General features: G+C 39.0%; 1 protein-coding gene across 2 annotated transcripts; it reads left to right on the top strand.

Moving 5' to 3' along the window:
- Nucleotides 1–190: 190 nt before the first annotated feature.
- LOC144715843 (pentatricopeptide repeat-containing protein At2g38420, mitochondrial-like) lies at nucleotides 191–5,262 on the top strand. Of its 2 annotated transcripts, XR_013584748.1 has the most exons (3): nucleotides 191–1,794; nucleotides 2,612–2,729; nucleotides 5,128–5,262. XR_013584748.1 is itself a non-coding variant. In XM_078590848.1 (2 exons), exon 1 carries the CDS (start codon nucleotides 602–604, stop codon nucleotides 1,748–1,750), a length of 1,149 nt encoding a protein of 382 aa, XP_078446974.1. In that variant the 5' UTR covers nucleotides 191–601; the 3' UTR covers nucleotides 1,751–1,794; nucleotides 2,612–2,990. The 2 variants fall into 2 exon arrangements, 1 of the variants encoding a protein (XP_078446974.1); XM_078590848.1 differs by lacking the exon at nucleotides 5,128–5,262 and having other exon boundaries at nucleotides 2,612–2,990.
- The last annotated feature ends 12,056 nt before the right edge of the window (nucleotides 5,263–17,318 follow it).

Raw genomic sequence — 17,318 nt, 5'->3', positions numbered from 1 at the left:
GTCTACCTAAAATCCCGATCCGATCGATCAGTTGGTCGATTACAATCGAGCGGCCTTGTCGTCATCCGGTCCGTTCAGGGCCGTTCGAAAGACGTCAGTCCGGAACTTAAGGCAGATGCCCACGCTGAAGAGCTCCAGCTCCAGGATGACGTTGATTATTCTTTTGCACAATAAGTAAAACGCCTCTTCAAAATACGAGTAAATTTTCATACGATTTTGCGTTTGAGTTGAGGTTTTTAGCGGCGAGAAGGGGGAAATCTTCGAAATTTCAGGCGGTAAAGAAATCGACGAATGGTTTCAGCTCATGATCTCGCGCTACTCGCTCATTTTTCAGTTGAAATCAGAGTCAGCTTTTCTAATTCCTGGAGGATTTATCAAGTCTCGAACGGATCTTCTCGCAGAATCGCGGATCCTCTTTTTTAAGACGAAAATTTGAGTTTGTGCTCTGTTGCGACGAGAAATTGAACGGAAGTTCTTGCAATGTTGTTGTTAGAAAGGTGGTAGAGTCCTCTTAATTTTTTTCATCGCTTCTTTTGATTTAGTTTTGGTGGAATCCTCATGAGCAGAGGTTTTTCTGATTAATGGTGTTTAAACCGACGGTATGATCCGGAGCCTTCGTCTCTTGCCTTACAAGGGCAAATGGCAGTACATGTTCGCCGAAAAACTGGCCATGGAAGAATTGAAGAACAAGATGATGACAGACAGATATAGTTGCAATGATGATCTCATTGGGACGGTCAACTCCACTTTCTACCGTTACGGGCTCAAGCCAGGATTCCCAGCATATTCTTTCATCATCAAGGATCTGATTCAAAAGGGAATTTCCCAGAGAATACCTCCAATTCTCAACCATCTTGAAGAAACAGCGAGCTTTGACATCTCAGAAAGCTTATTTGTCAACATCATAAGAAGCTACGGTGATTCATTCATGCTTCAAGAAGCTATTGATTTGTTCTTCAGAATTCCAAACTTTCAATGCAGTCCTTCTGTGAAAGCTCTCAACACCTTGCTCTCTGTTTTGTGCAAGAGAAGAGAAGGCCTGGCCTTAGTCCCTGAGGTACTATCCAGGACAACTGAACTTAAGCTTCGTCTCGAGGATTCGAGCTTCATGATTCTGATAAAAGCTCTCTGCAAGAATGGAAGAGTTGGCGCCGCAGTCGAGCTCTTGGAGGAGATGAAGCTGCAGAAATATGTTCCTCACCAAAGGATTTACTCCATGATTCTCTCATCAGTTTACAAGATTGAAGATTTCTCCATGGTAATCTCTTTCTTTGAGCAAATGAAGTCTGCTGGTGTCTCACTAAGAGCAGTGGACTATAACTGTGTAATAAATGCTCTTGTAAAGGAAGGCAGAGCTGATGATGCTTATGGGATTCTCTCAGAGATGAGTTCTAAAGTTTTAAGACCCTCTGTTGGAAATTATACTGTTGTGCTTGGTGGGTTCATGTCTTCTGAGGATTTTCAAATGGCAGAGGAAGTTTTTGATGAAATGCTTGTGAAAGGGCTCTACCCTGATTCTTGCACCTACTCTGCTTACATTGAAGGGCTGTGCAAGCAGGGGAAGGTAGAGGAGGCGTGGAAGATGCTCATCTGCATGAAGAAAATGGGCATTCGGCCGGATTCAGCCATTTGTGAGACCATCATTCGGGTCTGCATCCAATCAGATGAATCTGATAAGGCGAGAAAGATCATGAAGGAGATGCAGGAGGCAGGTCTTATAGAAAAGGATTCTGACAAATGGGTTTCTTGATGAAGGTGACATGAAATTTTATACCATCTCTGGCCCCTCTAAAGGTATTTACATCATTTTATATGTCAAGTCCTTTAAACAATCATTTTATACAAAAGGGTATTTTGGTTTTTCCCTTCTTGGATCTTTCCCCTTAAATAGTGGTCGCCTTTCATTTAAGAGGACAGCCCAGAATTGAGGAATGTATTGTTGGTTCCTCAACACTCCTGCTCCGCAATCCTCACTTCATATACAATGAAGTTATATCTGATAGGATTGTATGCAGAATCCTTCTCTTCCTGATAGGATGCTTCTCATGGAACTGAGTTATTTGGTCAAGGCCTCTTCAATTTAACGTTTAGATTCTGCACAGATTTCTATATTTATGAAATATGTGTGTTTATGAAGAAGGTTCTTGATACTTACCCATTTAGAATGAAAATGGGAGTAGCTGTTTCTTAGACTAATAAGGGTTTAAATAGCCCTAGCCGTACACTAGTGGGTGACCCATTCATTCCTCCGCAACCATATCAGTTCTTTTGCCTTACCTGCCGTAATTAGGGATGGGAAATTTGTTGTTCGTCGATGAACAAACACTAACTAGAGGCGGTTCATGTTCATGTGGTTCATTCGGTCGTTCGTCTAAAAATATGATTTCTTTACCCTGTAACCTGTGTGCTGTCAGTGTTTCCATCTGTTCAGTATGAGTTCACTGAAAAACGAAATTACAATCTATGATCTGATCTTGGAGCTCGAGAAAATTTATGTTCATCTTTTAAAATATGATAAATTTTATAAAAAAATATAAAATGATGAGCATCAAAATCTCTCGCCACCTGATCATTATTAAACTAGGTCACTAAGTTTTATTCTGTCTTGCAGATGACTGCCAGTTTATTCCCTCTTTTTGGAGGAATTGGAATCATTGAAACAATTTTTTACTATCAAAAGCACACAAAGGTGATCTGATCAAAATATCGGACAAATTAGAACTCAGAAGGTAAAAACTTAGCCCAATTCTGCAAACTCTCTTCTCAATTCTAATGATGCCACTTATCTAGATAACAAAGCCATGACCTGATCTGAATAAAAAAATAAACGAAACCAGCAACTGAAAATAGATTTCATGATGTAAAGTGGTATTAAATGACTGTCACTTCTTTCCTTTTATAACATTTATTTTTTTATTTTAAATGATAGGGGAATTTTGTCAATTAAATGTAATATATTAGTCGTTGAAGGCTATAATAATTCATTATTACTCTTCAATTTCTCAACATTAGTGGAAAAATATAAATGGGGAAGAAGGTAGGCCAGACCTGATAAACTTTTTGATGCTAGAGAAAATTTAATTCTCTGGTGGGTCTAAAATAACTGTTAATTTGATACCTCTCAAGAGAGAAGTGATAATTTCTCACCTGCGCCGGTCACAAAATCAATATCTACAAAAAAAGCATTCATTTAGGGTTTTAAATCAAGTTTGTGTTTTTATTCAAATTTTCACAATGTAAGGAGAGAGAATTCACTATAGGTCTTTACATTGCACTAGGACCACGGTGCTTTGCTGATGCAGAAAGGCCTCTTCACTTCTCTGTTGCACTCACCATTCACCTAAACTAATCCTTGATGGGTTTTCAATCCTCACTCTTTTTCAATCAGCCCACCAAAATAATACACATCTCGATGATTTTAATGTTGATTAGTACCTCACATTATAGATCTGAGGGCATGGATGAAAAGAGGACAGAAAAGACAAATATCAAGCCTTATGGATATTAGATATCAAGCCTAAAGTTAGCTTAATCATCATCGTTGATTCAAGTGAGTTATTTCTCTCTCCGCATTACAGAAAGGGATAATTGGTCTACATTTTGTAAATGAAATGATCACACGTGGCAGGGATAACAACCTTTTTAACTAAAAAAAATGATAGAATTTATAAATATATAATATATATCTTACTACTAAATATATATTCATCAGTTTAATGTCAAAAATTTGTAAATGGCTAAAAATATTCTTTCACAATATGATGTCACAAAATATTTAAAAAATAAAATTTCTTTTAATCTTTTTACACTTGATGATACTTCTATATAATCATTGTAATCAAATAAACATGTGAATATAGTGATATTAACACAATGATTAGCCTATTTATCACTAGCAACTGAATCTCTTGATAACATTAAAATTGATCCTTTATTTTTTTAATCATTATGTTCATAGAGTTAATAAGGTTTATCAATAAATTTTATTAGGCCAAGAAAATCACACACATAAGATCTATGAATTTATGGATACTCTACGTTTCGAGACTTCTATAATATTTTTGTGTGGGGCAAGTAATTTTATCAAAATTTCCTAGAAAGTATAAATAGAGGGGGCATCTTCATTCAATATCCATTATGTGTCTCATTTGGAGTGATCCCCCTTTATTATGTTCCTTTTCTTGAGTGTTTCTTCAAGTAAGAGGATAGAGAGGAAATCAGATTGCCAGAAACACATTTAAATAAAAAAAAGAGATCAAGTGATCTAAAGAGCAGTGGATATGTCTAGAGGCTGGACATCTGAAAGGCTTGAAGAAGTTCAATCAAGGAAACCAATAAATCATATAATCAATCCATGTAAAGAATATTTAACATTCCTTTGTACAATTGAGCTTGCATTGAGTCGATTGAGGCCATGATTGAAGCTCAAACTTCATGCAGTAGTGAAGTCATCTGACCCATGGTCAACAAACAAAATCATGAGGTCATTCAACATTATAGAATGAGACTTTCAATCAAAATTAAGCGAAAAAATGAGAATCTTTTATGCAATGCAAAAATGTGATAAAAATTTTTAGAAATGATAATTTTTTTATTAAATATAAATTTCTCAAATATAATTTTTTGTTTGTTATTTAATTTTAAAGGATGAATCAACTATTGAAGTATAAATTAATTTTATTTCATAAGGATATCTTTCTGAATATTTGAACATTTCACTTATTTCATTACGTACACAAATATGGATATCTTTTCTACTATGAATATATTTTCTAATATTGAGATGTTATGAGGATGAAAATCTGTAAAGGTATCAGATGAAATCAAATAAGCATGATAATTCATGTTTATTTCATGCATTTTAGAGCATACTTAAGCTAATTTATGCATGTTATCATGATTTTTAAGTAATTTCACCAAAAATAGATAAATTCATTAAAGGCCCATTCTCTAGATGTAAATGATGATATATTGAGGTTTTTATGATTTCAGTAAAAAATAGATTTAAAAAGAATTTATTTGGTTAAAATTTCATGTAAAAGGAGTTGTAAATCAAAAGATATCTAATTTTCTATTTTTGGAATTTAAATGGAATTTATTGAATATTTTCTGTCTTTTACAAAAAAGGGGCCCATTAGCCATTGTGCTGACGTGGCAGGAGCACCTACGTGGCGTGCCATGTAAGTGCACAAGGAGAATAGGTGGCACTGATAGGGCACACGTCTGTGCACATGTGTGCATGTATTAGAGGAGCAAGGGCCATGCGTATGCTCAATTTCAAAAGCTAAGATATGCACTGCTTTTTAGAATTGAAATTATTTCAAAAATTTTCCGTATGGGACTAACTTCATTCACAGAAATGTGTGACGTGGTCGCATTAGAACCATCGGATTAGGATTTTAGGAGGTAAGCTTACCTCCTCTTCTTTTTCTCTTTTTCTGCAAATCAAGGGGCACATTGATTGGACGGTCCACGATCGATCCGACTATTAAGGAACCAGATCAGATGGCTAGGAAAGAACCCAAATTTGAAGAAGAAGATCCAGTGGCTGATATTTATCCGGATCTTGATGATCACACGATCCAACGGCCGAGGATCGATCTGATCATCAGAAAAATAAAATGGCCATAACAAATTATAAAACATTTGGGAAAATGCCTAAAAAATAGGAAATTGAGGCCATTTTCAAAGGGCCATAACTTCTCATTCCAAACGAGTTTATGGCTGAAATTTTTTAGGTAGTTTCCTCTCTTCCCACGCTTCCAATGGACTGGTGGCCCATATAGATAGAAGTGCAGAGTTCTGAAAATTCCTTGTACTCTTTTTGTCTTTCTCCATTTAGGAGATTGTGAAACAAAGGCTTTTGAGTGCCAATTTCGGTGTTTTCTTCTTTCTAAAGTGAGTTCCTTCCCTCTCTGAATCTATCTTTGTGTCTGCTGAGACACGCCAAGGCATCGGGCTGAATAAACGGGCTCATGAAGGAAGATTAATGCTAGAGAGCATCGCCAAAGGAAGAGGTAAGTCCATAACATTTAATTAGGGTTTCATTTCACTTCTTCCATCTTTTCCATCCGTTCCATGTTTTCTAGGCACTTCCACTCCTTACAAGCATTTAAACCCTATGAGTAGGAATTAAAAGCTTATACAATTCATTCCTAAATTACGGTTTTCATAGAAAACCCCTACTTAGGATTTTTTCATCACATCCATTCATTCCTTTCATCCTATCCTCACTCCACGATTTTAATACCATCCTAATATCTATTATAAGTTCATAATTCTGATGAGTAAGAATTAAGAACTTATACATACAAATTAATTTAATTAAAATCACAATATACATCTAGTATCTCTTCTTTCTACGCTCTCTCATCTTAACCACTTTCTTTATCATTAATTTTTTCTAAATATCAATCTTAATCACAAAGCCTCTCTGTGGTTCAACCCCTTAATTAACCCCTTAAGGGTTAATTATAAATTTTATTGCATAAGTCTTGAAATTACACATCGATTAGGTTAACCACCTAAATTTTGACTTATCAGTGTCATGTTCTTCCAACCACTATACATTACCTACATTAGAAATCTTAAAACATGTTAATTTTGGACGTTTTAGACTAATGCATGCATTTCATCTTATACACCCTCGCTCTCCTATTCTCTCTTCTAAATTTTGTCCTCTATTTCACATTTTCATGTCTTTGACTTTCTTAATATATCACAATTCTCTCTTTGGCATGAGGGCATCCTTTTGTATCTCTCCATTGCAGAAAACTCACCCATAATATCTCTGAAGATTTCTGGACCATATTTATTCTTGAGACTAGTCATTGACATACTAAGTTCTCTGACGAGAAAATATCAAATACCTATACTATTTTTAAGAATTTATGAACAACTTTTGACCCAATTGGAATAACTGGAATGATCAAATTTTGACAATAGAATGGATTAAATTTATGAATTTTTTGGTCCTAAATTCACGGTTCGCCTTTTTTTAAATTTACTTAAAAAGAAAAGCCACCTTACAAATAACCACAAAAATAAATCACAAAACTAGGGATATTTTACTTAATAGGTAAAATTTAATTAGTCTATGAAATCATTATGAGGATTTTCTTATGTCCCTTGTATTTGGATCAAGGGAAGCATATTTGGACCATGACTAGAATTTGAGCCTGCTTTTTTAGTTTCATTTCAATAGAATTTGAATATCAAAATAGTCAACTGAGAGACGAGAGATCTAGAACAGTAATTTTAGGGTTCTGATGCCATGGTTCAGTGAGAGAAAACATATTTTCTACGATTGTAATTGATATCTTGCAAATTATCATGTTTAATTGATGAATATTACATTACATTTATGTATTTTAATGGCCATATTTGCATGTTATCATATATAAATAGAGATAAATATCGTACACCTTGATTTTATTATTGTTTTGAAATTTTAGTATTTTTTACATGGTATTTGACCTCTTTGCATTGAATAAATACTTTTTTACACGGCTTAGAATACTTAGTTAAATGTTGGTAAGGGTTTTACTAATTTTTTGGAATTTTTCCATATTTGTTTATAATTTTCTGAATAGTATTTAGCCAAAAAATGATTTTTAAGAATTAAAAGAATATATTTTATTATTTATTTAGAATTTAAAATATGATTTTTATTAAATTATGGCGTCCACGTCATTCGCCCCAAACTTCGGGTGAATGATTAGAAGTGCCAAGTTAATCAATGATAGGCTCATTATTGCATCACGCATCGCGATGTCATAATGAGCGAATCATGTACGTTAAAGGTAGGTTTTTATTTGATTTTTTCATGCAATAAATGCACGCGGAGAATCGATCTCTTCGTGCATTTATTGAAGTAGAATCCTCGTACAATCAAGTAGTCGCGTGCATTGATTGCACATGACTACCGACACACGTGCATTAATAAAAAAGGGAACTTTGCGCCGTATTTAATACACGCCCGCAGTCAATTCGCTGCGTGCATTAAATGCACGCACAAATCGACTGCGTGTTATTAATTCTAAAGAAAAGAAAAAAAGGTATCTTTCGTCTTTTATGCTTTTTTAAAAAACAGGGCGACGTGGCGTTTTCTTATCCATTCAGATGAGGCAATCATTTCACGATGATTGCAACCTTTTGAAGCACGAATCAGAAAATGCCATTTTCTACCTTCTTGGAGGAGAGATAACATTAATCCAACGGCTAGGATTAATCCTCAGTAAAATGACGATATCTTGAGATCTAGCCATCCCATTGAGCTAAAATTTTGAGGGCATGTTTGTCTTTTCCTCCTTTACAATCCATCCAGTTGGATCTTTAAATAGAGGTTGGGAAGAAGGAAAAAATCACTTTTTGAAGCTCTCCCCAAGGATTTGGCCAGGAAGGACACATGAGTTGCTTAAGAAGTCGAAAGATCTTGGTTTGTCATTGAAAACTGTAAGTTTCTAATTTGATTTTTGAACTTCTTCATGAACGATTCTAAAATGCCAAGGCATGGGCGAAATGTACATGCCCTTGAAGTTGTTTTGAAATAAAACTAGCATTGCATTTTGATTTTGATTCGAGATCTGATTTTTAATCTTTAGTTCTACATTGATTTGGAACATTTCTGAAATTTTAGATTTTAAGATTAGGGTCGAATTTCACTTTTTCCCTAAATTCTTCTAATGTCTCTCTCTAGGTTAATTCGTCTACTTTCTCCCACTAGATTTGGAAATTGGTTGTTTAGAAATTTAATTCAATATTTAAAAAATCTAAATATAAAATTTGATCAAAAAATTCGTCTATGTTGAAGTCCAAATTTTGGATGAAATTTTATATTTAGGTTTTTTATATATTGAGGATTTGAAATTGGACTTCAAGATGGACAAATTAAAGATTAAAAATCAGATCTTATGTGTGTGAAAACATGCAAAGCATTGTAGAAATATCATGCATAATCATAAATATATGCATCTAAATGTCCATATTTGCACGTTATGATACTTTAAACAGATTAAAATTGCCATTAGTGTGATTTTTTTATTTTTCAAGATTTTATGGATTTTTTACAAATTTATTTGATTTTAGATTCATGAAGAAATTATTTTGAAGGCAAAGACTACTTAATTATAATTACTAATATTGTTTCTTAACTTTTCTGGAGTTCTTTCCTTATTTTCTCAGATTTTCCAATACCAGATTTGCAAAGAGATTCCTTCCCTCACATGGAAGGCAAGATGAGATGGCGACAGCTGGAGGAGAGAGAAAATGAAGAATTCGAATGGCCATGGTTCAAGAAAATTGAAACCTTGATATCTTGAGATTCGACGTCAAATCAAGCTGAAATTTTGAGGATCATTTTGTATTTTTATGCTCTTTCAATCTGCTAGAGGGATTTTTAAAATAATGTCAGGAAGGGAGGGAAACCCACTTCAAACTTACACCTACCCTAGTTGGTCAGGTAGGACACAACAAACTTTTGGAGTCAATTTTTTTGCAGTTCTTGAGTTAATATGGTGGGATTATTGTTTCCCACTTGTTCTTTTTATTGTTTGTTGCTAAAACGCCAAGCATGGGAGAAATATTCGTGCTCTAGGAGATTTATTGAGGGGAGAGCATCACCTTAGTTCAAGAGTGCAATCAAAAAATAAAAAAAACAAATTAAATAGGCCATCTACCATTTCTGGGGTCTCATTTAGATTGAGTCTAGTAGTAACTACATCTTGTTTAGCACTTATTTCAGTTTCCCTTCATGATCTTGATTCCCTCAAGGGAGAATCAATATCAAGAAGGGGTAGGATTTCTTTCCATCTATTTCTTCACTCTGCTATTGATCCTTTAAAGAGGATCAAGACCTAAACACTACAATCATTCTCATCATTCATTCAGGCGACCTGAGTCTTCAAGAGAAGGTTCAAATTGCTTGATCCCTTTCTCTCATTCAGCATTATTTTTCTATTTATTAGGCATTCTATTAGTTCATACAATTTCTAGCTCCTAGACATATGAAACAAATTTCAATTTTAAGGACTGTTTCCTCCTTGTGGATCTACCCCATTCTCATTTATATTTTCTATATTTTGAAAAAGGAAATTTATAAATTTATTTCATCAGCTTAAGTCCAAAAAATACAATTAAACCTGCATTTAGTCACACCAAATTTAGGTTTATCAATGTATTACTCTAGTTAATAACTTTTGTTTTAGAGGCCTTGATCTAAATGAAGACATGGGTTCCATGCGGCAGAAGGATGTAATGGAATCATAACGACATCAATAAAATCATTGAACGAAGTACATTTGCACGAATCGCATCCATGATTTCTTGAATCCTCGAATGAGTCATGTGGAGCTACTCAAGTGTGCAACCTCTAGATTCTCAACACGTCCTATCTCCTCCTTCTCATTGATGAGCCCCATTCAATCTTCATCGCCATTGTGACGCCATCCTGATCACACCGAGAGTGGAGAGGAACTGTGGGGAGAAAGGAGAAGAATGGGAAAGCCCTAGAACAATTCTAGCATGGGTGGATTTCGTTCAAGGTCTTCCACTATTTATACTAAGTGGGTATTTTTCATAAAAATCTCCAAAGTTTACATATATCTTTCGATGTCCAAAAGACCTTTTGTGTGTGACCTTCTAGGCCCATATATCAGTCTAGTTAACAACTCGAGCGGCCCAATAACCTTTATTAGACTTCCAAATTAATTTACTATATCATCATACACTAACTAGCGTCCGATTGATTTAACCCAATCGATAGGGGTGCCAAGTTACACCTCTTTCTCTAGAAGATACAAAGGAGTGTGTATCGACTAACTCATGTACCTGTTCGTCATTGGTTACCGTGTATGTATTGTCCCCCATCCACTAGATACTCCTAGGATGACTTGAGATATGGTCAACTTTCAAACCCTAATCGATCTTCCGAGTTAGTACTAATGCATTTGGAAATCATTAAAGAACTCTTCTCCTAATATTTCATCGCCTTGACCAAGGACTTCATCTCATCATCTTTGTTGAGTTGTCACCTCTTATACTCAGGGTAGACGATCTCATCTTGACCACTCAATCGTCTTCGTGAACTTCTTGATGCACTAGAACTAAGACTATTTGGAATTCCATGATTAGGGACACATAGGTTATATTTAAAGTACAATTGTTCATCCATAAAATATCTTTGGTGTCCCAGGTTTAAGTATCATTTACACAACCGTGACATGAATCAATCTGATTGATAGTTTGGCATAATACCATTCAGGGATTCATACAGATCAATTCAGTGGAATCTTTCCACTAAAGAACACCCACTATCTATCCTTAATATCTCCACACTAATGACTATAGGACTGGTCATACTCATCATATGAGTGAGGCTAGATAGTGTCATTCTACCCTGATACTTTGATGTCCTTCTCGAGTATCCTTTGAATATGAATATTTAGAGCACATGCTTAAATACTAACGATCTCCGTACTGATCTCATCACAATTCACTAAGTATGATCATGTATTCATAGAATTCATTATAAGCATCACATGTGCATCATAATGAATATATTCTTTTAATTAATATGGAAAGAGATGTGGAATGTGTTATTGGCTTGCCAGCCACATATATTTCCATCAATATCTTCACTACCTTGGCCAAGGATTTACCTCCATCGTCTTCCTTGAGTCGATATAGTCTAATACGAAGGGCAAATGATCCCGTCTTGACCACTCAATTATCTCTGTGGGCTTCTTCCTACATCCAAGCTATGACTTCTTTGAATCTCATGGTTAGAGACTCATAATTCATAGTCAAAATATTGTCTTCCATGTATCACTTATACAACCGTGACATGAATCAACTTAATTGACATTTAGGTATAATACACTTCATGGATTCATCAATCTGCCCCATCAGTGTTTGTCCTCGTGATTGGTCTGTCAAGAGATCCCTTCATCCTCGTCATTCGGTACAGGCAATCAAAAACGTGCGAAAGGAAAAGAGGGAAAATTAATTAAAAAGAGAATATCTCACCATCAGATTTTTTGTAATAAATCAAATAGTCGAGATTAAATCATTATACTTAAATCAGCCCAAAATGACACAGGCTTGGGGCCAGGTCAGCTCGAAGCCCGATTATCTCTTCTTCCTATGTTTCATATAGTTTGAGACCCATTGGGCAATGATCCATCATGTTGCTTGTTAGCTCAACCCTACGCCCAAGTGGAAGAACTGGTTAGCGGTTATCCCATATTAGGGTTGGGAAGAAAATTTTTGTTCATTCATTAACATGCGAACGAACGAACACGAACACGAGCATGAACACGAGCACAAACACGAAAAATCGGGCGCATACATGTTCGCAAACAGACGAACTGGTCGCGAACAGGTGGCATTCCTGAGGTAATGTAATATAAATGATTATTTTTACTCTAAAAGAGAGATAAAGAGAGAAGTAGAACAGGGATCTCCGTCTCTCCCCCCCCCTCCTCTCCAGCCTCCCGTGCGCCTTCACTCTTCCTGCTCCCTCTCCCGTGCCCCCTCACTCTACCGTGCGGCCGTGCCCCCCTCTCTCTCTCTCTTCCTGCCCCTCTCTCTCCCCTGCCCCCCCTCTGACCTCCGCCTCTCTCATGCCGAACATCGTCGGGGACGTCGTCCGGTCGGCACTGAGTATGATGGCTCGGTATCGATAAGGGATGATGGTATCAAACGTCGACGATGTTGTTGTCTGACGGATGCAACCCTAATGGGTTACGTAACTACGATGCACAAAATGAGTGCCCTATGTGTCGTACGTGCAGGCTCCGACTCGAGGAGGTGTCGGGCTCCAAGCTTGGATAGGATTGTCGAGTGACGGCGACGATGGCCTCTCAAACCTTGTCAAAGCGATGTAGGCATCTATGGGCGAACTTGGTTACCCATTGGGCTCGCACATAACGGACGGTCTCGTCTGTACCGGTAAGACACTCAAATGTCATAGTTTTTTCTCAAACCTCTCTCACCCACCTAGCTCGAGCGCGGTGGAATCAAGACGAAAGTTGATTGCAAGAGGTAGTTAAACGAGCGACAGAGAGGATGGCGTACCTCGTCGGCGGGCCCGAGTGCAGGATTCATTGATGGTTGGCGACGTTAGGAGTGGGTGTGGCAGAGAGGCACCGGAGAGCGGCGGTGACTCGACGAGCAATGAAGATGTTGGAGCTCTATGTAAATGTCAGAGGAAGAGGACAACGAGAGTGGCAGCAGTCGCGGCTCAAGTCAGTAGGCGATCTAAGGCGGCGCGGCTCTTATGGCAGAGCAGCGCCGACAAAGGTGGGCAGCAGCAGAATGATTCACCTTCGTGGGTGAATACCCGAGCATTCGTGCGACGGCTGTCGGGGCGGTGTGGGCGGCCGAAGAAACTCACACAGTCGGAGGGATAATTACGTTAGTAATTGGCGAGCCGGCGTAGTGCGAGTAGCTGTGATGGCTCAACTCAATGATGGCTAGGATCGAGCACTTGGCGTGCAATGGGGTATTGACAGAAGGCAGGGGCATCGGCTCTTGCGGGTGCACCCGTGTCAATTCACTGACGTTGGCGATCGCGGTCAGACTGATCGATCGCTTGAGGAGGAGTGGCCCCCAATTCACAGGAGGCAAGTGGTTCGTCGGTCTGGAACGGCCGAGCGATGTGATGACCCGGCTGAATTCGATTGCAAAATGGGCGACTCCCAAGCGCTCTAGGAGGCAATTGATTTGAGCATCCACTGCAAGATAGAGAAAAATGCTGGTTGATCTGGACCGGTCACCAACCTGCCGAACAAGGGCGACAGGAATTCGACTGTCAATTGGCGGAAGTCTTCAGGCACCCAAATGGAGATTTCCGGCTGGATCGGTTGCGGAGGGGGGCCACTGAATGACCGGGAAGTCAATTCGATGAGGCATTTGAGCACGGGAATGAGAGTGGAGCGAAAGCTTCCAATGGCTCGATCCTGGCGACCAACGCCAGTCCAAAATTGAGGCAACGGAACTCAATCAGCACTCGGAGGGGAGTAAACAGGCACTCGAACGAAGATCCGCGGCCAATTCGGTTGTGAAGAGGTGCCTCCGAACAGTCAGGAGGCCAATTCGGGGAGGCGTTCCTCTGTAAGGCCGAGCGTGGGCCGACGACCTCCAATGACTCCGACTGGGGCGTGCGATGCCGATCTGATGTTGAGACACGGGAGTTGTTCAACCAAATGGTGGTGAGCTTCTTGCGCCGAGTGAAGAATTGCGGCCGGTGACTTGGTTCGCGAACTCACACCTTGGGAAATTTCCCACACATTCACCACGATTAGGAGGCAGGGAAATTCACACAAGTGGAATCTCACTTCCCCTATCCATCTCGGTCTTCCTCTTCTCCCCTCCCTTTCTGATATCTCTTCTCTGAACGAAGGGGGAGACCAGTAATCAAACAAAATGAGTTTTCCTGTTTTTCCTGGTCTGCAAGATTAGGGCGCCCCCTCTTCCCTTATAAAGGGGAAGAGGTCAATTGGGCCCCCCCTTAGCTAGGTCAACAAGGGGGAAAAGGTCCATTAAGGGGGCCCTTATATAATGGGCCCCCCATTACAAAAACAAAGGGGAGATTGAAAATATAAAAGAAAAGGGAAAGGGGAAAGGACTAGGGGGCCCTTCCCATGACGACGAAGACGGACATACGTGACGCATCACAAATGCGACAAAAACAAAGCGACGAGAACAGGAAAAGACAAAACATGAGAAAAAGAACGATGAAAACAAAAGTAATAATCGAGTATCCTTCACTCGGTCTTCGACGTCGAGGGTGGGCGGCGCGGATGACGTCGTCGACGATCCTTGATGGCGTGCGCCATCACTCTCTCTCTCTCTCTCCGGTCTCTCTCTCTCTCTCCCCATCCCCTCTCCCGTGCTTCCCTCCCCCTTGCTCCATCTCTCATATCTCATCTCTCTCTCTATCTCTCTGTCGCTCCCCAACCCCTCTCCCGCGCTCCCCTCCCCCTGCTCCATCTCTCATTTCTCTCTCTCTCTCTCTCTCTCTCTCTCTCTTTGTCGCTCCCCAACCCCTCTCCCACGCTCCCCTCCCCCTGCTCCATTTCTCATTTCTCTCTTTCTCTCTCTCTCTCCCCGCCCGTCTCCTGTGCTCCCCTCCCCCTTGCTCCCGCTCTCATTTCTCTCTCTCTCATCATACATTTTTTTTACCATTTTAAAAAGCAGTAGCGTTTGTGTTTGTTAGCGAATGAACACGAACACGAACATGATTTTTTGGCTGTTCGTTCGTCAATGAAGAGTGTTTGTTCGTTGAGGAAACACGAACTTCCCTACCCTCTCCCATATCAAAAATCTTAAAAAATAGTGATACTATGTAAATATGGAGTGAGCTTCAATAGTATATAAGCCACGTCCCTTTCTGCTTGCCTGCCCAGGCCAAAATCTTGCACTTAGGCCTCATGTGGGGGCCTTATGTGGGCCATGCTACTTATTGCGCTTGTGTTGGAATACTTCAGTGCAAGCTCTCCTCGGCCGCGGGCGGGGTTGCGCACCTTGTGCTCACCTATCTGCAGTCGGCTTGTGCATTGCTGGCCTACCTAGCTGCCCTCTCTCTCTCTCTTTCTCTCTCTCTGTATATATATATATATCTCACTCTTTTTTTCTCTCATTCTCTCTATTTGTCTCCATCTTTCTATCTCTTCTCTCCCTCTTTCTGTCTCTTTTGCTCTACCTATTTCTCTCTCTTTCTCTCCCTCTTTTTGTCTCTTTCACTCTTTCTATTTCTCTCTCTTGTTCTCTCTCTTTCTCTTTCACTATTTCTCTCTGTGTCTCTTTCTCGCTCTTTCTTTCCCTCTTTCTATCTCTTTTGTTCTCTCTATTTCTCTCTTTCTCTCTCTCTCTCTCCTTCTCTCACTCCTCTCTCTCTTTCGCTCTTTCTCCATCTCTCTCTCTCTCTCTTTCTGCCTTTCTTTTGCTCCCCCTGTTTCTATCTCTCTCTCTATTGCTCTCTCCTTTGCTCTCTGCCTCTCCCTCTCTTTCTCTCTCTTACGCTCTCTCTATTTCTTTCTCCTTCTCTCTCCTCTCTCTTGTTTTTTCTGTCTCTTTTTCTCTCTCCTCCTCTCTCTTTCTATTTCATTTTGTCTCTCCATCTGTCTCTCTTTCTGTTTCATTTTATCTATCCTTCTGTCTCTCTCTTTCTCTTTCTTTTGATCTCTCCTTCTCTCTCTCTCCCCCTGTTTTTCACTTTCTCTCTATCTTTCTGTCTCTCCTTCAATCTCTTTCTCTCTTTTCTCCGTCTTTCTGTCTCTCCTTCAATCTCTTCCTCTCTCTCTCTGCGTTTCTCTCTTTCTCTCAATTTCTCTCTTTTTTTGTCTATTTCTCACTTTCTCTCTATTTCTCTATCTATTTCTCTCTCTCTTTCCCTTTCTCATTCTCTCTCTTTCTCTCCCTCTTTCTCTCAATTCTCTATCATTTTATTTCTGTTTCTCTGTCTCTTCTTCTCCCTCTTTCTCTCCTTTCTCACTCTCTCTCTCTCTCTCTTTGTCTCTCTTTGTCTCCCTTTTTCTCTTTCTCTCTCTACTCTCTTTGTCTTTCTATTTCCTTCTCTCTCTCTCTTTCTCTCCTTCTCTCCCTCTCTCAGTCTCTTTTCTCTTTGTCTTGCTCCTTCTCTCTCTTTCTCTCTCTTCATCACTCTCTCTCTCTCTTTCTCACTCTCTCTTTGTCTTTCTTTCTACATCTCTCTCTATTTCTTTCTCTCCCTCTCTCTTTCTCTCTATTTTTATCTCTCTCTGTCTTTCTCTCTTTTTTTCTCCCTGTCTCTCTCTGTCTTTCTCTCTCTCTTTTTCTCTCTCTATCTCTCCTTTTCTTCCTCTTTCTCTCTATTTCTTTCCCTCTTTTCTCTCTTTCTTTCTCTCTCTTTATCTTTCTTTCTATCTCTTGTTTTTGCTGTTTCTCTCTCCCGCTTTCTCTATCTCTCTTTCTCTATCTCTTTCTCTTTTTTCTCTCTCCTGATTTCTCTCTCTCTCTGTCTCTCTTTCTCTCTTTCTATTCTCTCTCTTTCTCTCTCTATTTCTCTCTCTCTTTGTCTCTCTATTTCTCTCTTTTCTTTCTCTCTTTCTTTCTCTCTCTATTTTTCTCTCTTTCTCGTCCTCTCTCTATTTCTCTCTTTTTCTTTCTCTCTCTATTTATTTCTCTTTCTCTTTCTCTCTCTATCTCTCTATTTTCCTTTTTCTCTCTTTCTATCTCTCTCACTCTTTCGTTCACTCATTTTCTCTCTCTCACACACTCTCTCATACACGCACACACCCTCTCTCACTTTCTCTCCCACAGGAACACACATCTCTTTG

The sequence above is a fragment of the Wolffia australiana genome, chromosome 19 (assembly GCF_029677425.1).
Source record: "Wolffia australiana isolate 7733 chromosome 19, ASM2967742v1".
Taxonomy (NCBI): domain Eukaryota; kingdom Viridiplantae; phylum Streptophyta; class Magnoliopsida; order Alismatales; family Araceae; genus Wolffia; species Wolffia australiana.
The sequence above is the reverse complement of the archived record's forward strand: the minus strand, read 5'-3'. Positions and strand labels throughout refer to the sequence as shown.

Excerpts from the sequence above, each read along its gene's own strand:
- LOC144715843 (XM_078590848.1), top strand. The coding sequence starts at position 602 with ATGATCCGGAGCCTTCGTCTCTTGCCTTACAAGGGCAAATGGCAGTAC.